The 4,489-nt window shown below is 30.3% G+C and overlaps 2 protein-coding genes across 6 annotated transcripts in view; both read right to left on the bottom strand.

Annotated features, from left to right (window-relative positions):
- Nucleotides 1-1,701, bottom strand: part of LOC102599860 (cytochrome b-c1 complex subunit 6-like) — a 4,279-nt gene extending 2,578 nt beyond the window's left edge. Inside the window, exons 1-2 of one of the 2 annotated variants that reach the window (XM_006359337.2) lie at nucleotides 1,600-1,701; nucleotides 1,366-1,412 (exon numbers count right to left, since the gene is read on the bottom strand). In XM_006359337.2, coding sequence (XP_006359399.1) covers nucleotides 1,366-1,367 — 2 coding nt within the window. In that variant the 5' untranslated portion in view covers nucleotides 1,368-1,412; nucleotides 1,600-1,701. Of the gene's footprint in view, nucleotides 1-1,365; nucleotides 1,413-1,534 lie in introns of both variants that reach the window. The other variant, XM_015314410.1, reaches the window with a different exon arrangement.
- Nucleotides 1,702-3,795: 2,094 nt separating this feature from the next.
- LOC102600408 (cytochrome b-c1 complex subunit 6) overlaps nucleotides 3,796-4,489 on the bottom strand; it is a 7,581-nt gene continuing 6,887 nt past the window's right edge. For 3 of the 4 annotated variants that reach the window (XM_015314408.1, XM_006359339.2, XM_015314409.1), the window contains exons 4-5: nucleotides 4,311-4,400; nucleotides 3,807-4,193 (exon numbers count right to left, since the gene is read on the bottom strand). In XM_015314408.1, coding sequence (XP_015169894.1) covers nucleotides 4,161-4,193; nucleotides 4,311-4,400 — 123 coding nt within the window. In that variant the 3' untranslated portion in view covers nucleotides 3,807-4,160. Of the gene's footprint in view, nucleotides 4,194-4,310; nucleotides 4,401-4,489 lie in introns of all 4 variants that reach the window. The other variant, NM_001425401.1, reaches the window with a different exon arrangement.

Below are 4,489 nucleotides of genomic sequence, written 5' to 3'. Positions count from 1 at the left end.
AAAAAAAAAAAAAAAAAAAAGCAATCAAAGAAGTTGAGCCTTTGACAAAGCACTTATGGAAGGTTTCAACACGGAATGCACACTCAAAAACTTTGCTCTACACTAGATAATACTATCCACTACGGGCTAATAAATGGATAGAATTGTAAACGAATCAAATAGGGTAGAATATGTAGTTGCGTACAAATTATTAGAATTGACACATGAAAGTATTCTTTAATACATGAAGTTGCACCAATGAACGAATAAGGTTAAATAATTAGCTGTTGCATCAGAGGAAGGAATAGGATAAGGATTGTGTCAAAGGCTTAAATCACTTTTGATTAACACATGAAATCAAGTAGAATTTGTTGAAGTTTCAGTAAGTGTGCATATGTTCAGCATGGCGCCATATACATGCTAATCGCCTGATATGCGCATACACACATATATAGATGTGTTGGAATCTGCAGCACACTTGAAGTCTCTGCATATTATTAAAAAACTTCTAAGTATTTTTTATTTTTAGAGATAAATATCTAAGATCTAGAGAATTAAAATTTTAAAATGTTCGATGCAACAAAAGAAATAGAAGATAGCAAACTAACATGGTTGAAGATTTTAGTCCCATGACATTGATGTAGAAAGTTTAATAATCGAATCCAAAAATAACAGGATAAATTTGGTTCTAGGACACTCACACCCACTCTCCAATCAAACCCCATGAAGGTATTTCAATAAATGATGTAGTGCTTCTCGGAGAGATACATAATCCATCCGTCTACTTGGGAATATTAGCTCGTCAATGTGTTTTAAATAGACATACTAAAAATGGTAATTCTTTGCACATTAGAAAGCTAACAACATTTTGAGTATAAACAAACAACTTCTTCCTCTCCTATTGTAGCCGCAAGCATAAATGAACTACTGTTTTTCTACATTATATAAACAATGGGAAAAATCACAACAACAAAAAAAATTACGATAGGATTACCAGGCACCAGCAACTTCATTTCTCTCAACATAGAGGTCCAATTAACAACCAAACCTCAAGTTGGTTTAGTCTAACACTTTGCTTTTTGACAAAATAAAGATGACGATTTTATTTCTATTTTTTTACTGTACCAGATCAAAATTTTATATAAATTATTTAGGAAATCACAATTTCCATAGTGTATAATTGAAAAACTAATTAAAAATCACAGTCACATAATACATATATAGTAAGGAGAACACCATCATCTATAGTAAAATTCAATAAATTACTCGTTAACAGTGAAATCCTATGGATTGTACAAACGAAATGAGACACATAAATCACATCAAAATTAAATTACTTTGATAAAGAGAGAATAGTTTCATTATCAATAGCTCAACAGTACTCACATGGCAACGAGATATTGGATACGAAGACTTTGATTCTACAAATTCACCTGCAAATGCAATTTTTACACTAATCAATACAAAATTAACCAGCTAATAAGTGCGAAAACGATTAAAAAAACATAATTCTCCATATGTGAGAAAAAAACAAAACAAAATGTAATAATAAAACCTAATATGCAGATCGAATGAACACATAAAGAGGAAGCAGATCAAATGCGTAGAAGAAGAGCAAACCTGACTTTTCTTAGAATGAGGTGCGAATGGTGAAGAGGAGACAGAAGAGAGAGACTTAAATTGAAAAGGCTTTTCTATTGGGCTTTTTGAATTGGTCTTCTAACTTTTACCCATGAAATGAGGCACGGCGTATCAAAAAGTGTCCAATTTTGTGTTTTTGTTAACTTCTTAAAAATATATAACTTTAAGTTCAAAAAAATTGTAAGGAAGAAGTTTTGTTGCCTATAAAGTCGAATTTATGGTCAATTGAGCATGTTCACTATCTTGAAATATTTTAAACTTTTGACTTGTAGGAAAAGGAAAAGTTAGAACTTTGATGGACAACAAAAGTTTTATCTATGTGTTTATTGTCGGTAAGGTATAACTTGTGATCAATTTAAGTTCATTGTACTGAAATATAATAAATTATATTATATAGTAAAAACTAATATATGCCCGATGAGCAACAAAAACTTTGCCTAACAAATTTTCTAAAGCAAGAAGCTAGTTCTTGAACTTCTTATTATATGGGGTTAAAAAATCAAGAATACGTTACGAAGATCATTTATGAAATTAATCCTTTACCGGGTATTAGAGGACCAGATAGTGTTGAATAGATTGTTACAACGCTCGTTGAACGATTCAAATAGAAATGACTAGGTAAGAAGTAAAAATTCTCATATCAATCCATCTCCATGGACGACAATAGTGCGTTCATTGCCCAATTAGGATTATTAAAATGTACGCTTACTTGCTCTTTTTAGGTATCTAAACGGAGATCATTTGCATTGTACTAACGATGTTAAATTACATCAATAGTCTTGTCCAAAGATTTAAATTATTTTATCAATTAGAGATGAGACAATTTTATTTATTGATTTGCCACAATTGCATTTCAAAACCTATCATGTGAGGTAAAGTGGTGATGTCCATTGAAATTTGGTACTTCTTAGACCATCTTCAACCCCACTCTATTTTACTCTCCATTCACTATATTTTGAGAGTAAAATAGAAAATTGAGTCTCCAACCACTCTCTAAAAAGTTCTCTATTCTCTATTTATAGAGAGGTGTGGAGAACTACTATTCACCTCTCTATTTCACCTTTTCATTATTTTAATATTATTTCTATTATTTGTAACTAACATATTGTTTTTCATACAAGACTAAGATTAAATTTCTAATATTCATAATTCTTTTTAAATATAATACAATATTTTTAAAAATATATTATTTAATATATACCACTTTCATCCCGAATAAACAATATTTTTAATATGTTTTTTTCAATTTTCGTCATTTTAAGAGATAATTTGATATCATTATTGATCTTCACTATGAAGAATGCACAAAATTTAAATGATAAAATGAAAATTTTAATTTAAAAATACAATACATGACATAATAATTTAAATACAAGATAACAATACAATACATAACATAATGATTTTTAAAATCACAATAATAATTTAGTAATTCGGTAGGTCGTTTTCAAATTTAACAATATTTTGAAAAAAGATAGTGTATGATCTAGAGAATTGTTGTGTTTGTGGTTGCGGTTGTGCTTGTTGATTTTCTTTTTTCAATTTTTCGTAGTTGTTCTTTAAAATTTACAATAAAATATAATTTTATATTAAATAAAGAATTTTTAAAATTAAAAATTTTATATTACATGAAAATTAAATAGGGTTATTTTGAAAAAAAAAGAACGAATTTATATTATGAAATAAGAAAATGAAATAGAAATAGAAATAATAATATAATATTTAGGAGAGAGAGGAAGATTATTTTTTAGAGTGTAAAATAGAAAATTGAGTTAGAATTGATTGTCTGAAAAAATAAATAACTCTATATTTGGAGAGTAAAATAGAGCATAGGTTAGAATTGATTGTCTGAAAAAAGAGATAACTCTATCAATTTGCACTTTTCAACCATTACTTAAATATTTTCCTTTCCAACATGAATAAAGTTAATACGTAGGCTAAAATTTCTTTTTACATGGCCATATTTTTAGCCATTTTTGAGACAAGACTGAAACGATTCATTTTGGATAAGATGTCTCCTCTCTCTTCATAAACTCTAATGGCTATACCCCTCCCCAGTATAGTGAGTGAACATAATCACATAATCATTTCGCTCGATACTTGTTTACCTCTCCATCGACCAAATAAGAAGGAACATACAGTACAACGAGTAAAGTGCAAACGAAAACCCACAAATACAGTGGATAGAACAAGCAGCTGACTGCATTTGCACTTCTGTCTACTCAAAATAACTCATTCATCAATATATGCGCAGGATTCAGTGAGCACCAGACAAGACGTTTTCCCCCATGAAGCCATCACGGAATAACATCTGGGAGATGCTCAATAATTCGAACAAATAAAGGGTTCAAAAAATTTAACCCACGAGTATAATTTATTAATCATTTTTTAAGATGTGCATAGTTCAAAATTTTCCATGCAGCAACCAAGTTGATTGAAAGGGTTGCAAGTCAGCAGCACAGTGAGGAATAATATGGTAATGACTTGTTCAACAACGAAAAAGCAGATAAATTGCAAGGGATCAACAACTTATATCCTTGTTACTTGAGGTGGTCAAATAACTTCAAAGCAACCTGTGTAAACAGTGCCGCGAAAAGGTTAGAAAACAACAAATAAAAAATGGAGAAAAGAAACAAGAGGCAGCACACCCCTAAACTGCTTATGCTAAACAGATGGATAAGGGAGCTTACACATTTGTCGATGCAGTGCCAATAATCAAAATACTGTCCAGTGCAATGTTTGTGCCCTGATTCATCACCTTCTATCCTTTTAGCACATGCCTGTAGGATGCAGAATGAGAGCAAGAAGTAAGAAAACCACTATAAATTTTGAAGCAAGGAAAGCTGGCCTTCTTCAGACTTCATTATAT

Source organism: Solanum tuberosum, unplaced genomic scaffold, assembly GCF_000226075.1.
Source record: "Solanum tuberosum cultivar DM 1-3 516 R44 unplaced genomic scaffold, SolTub_3.0 scf00298, whole genome shotgun sequence".
In the NCBI taxonomy this organism is placed as follows: domain Eukaryota; kingdom Viridiplantae; phylum Streptophyta; class Magnoliopsida; order Solanales; family Solanaceae; genus Solanum; species Solanum tuberosum.
This window is presented reverse-complemented; position numbering and strand designations above follow the sequence as displayed.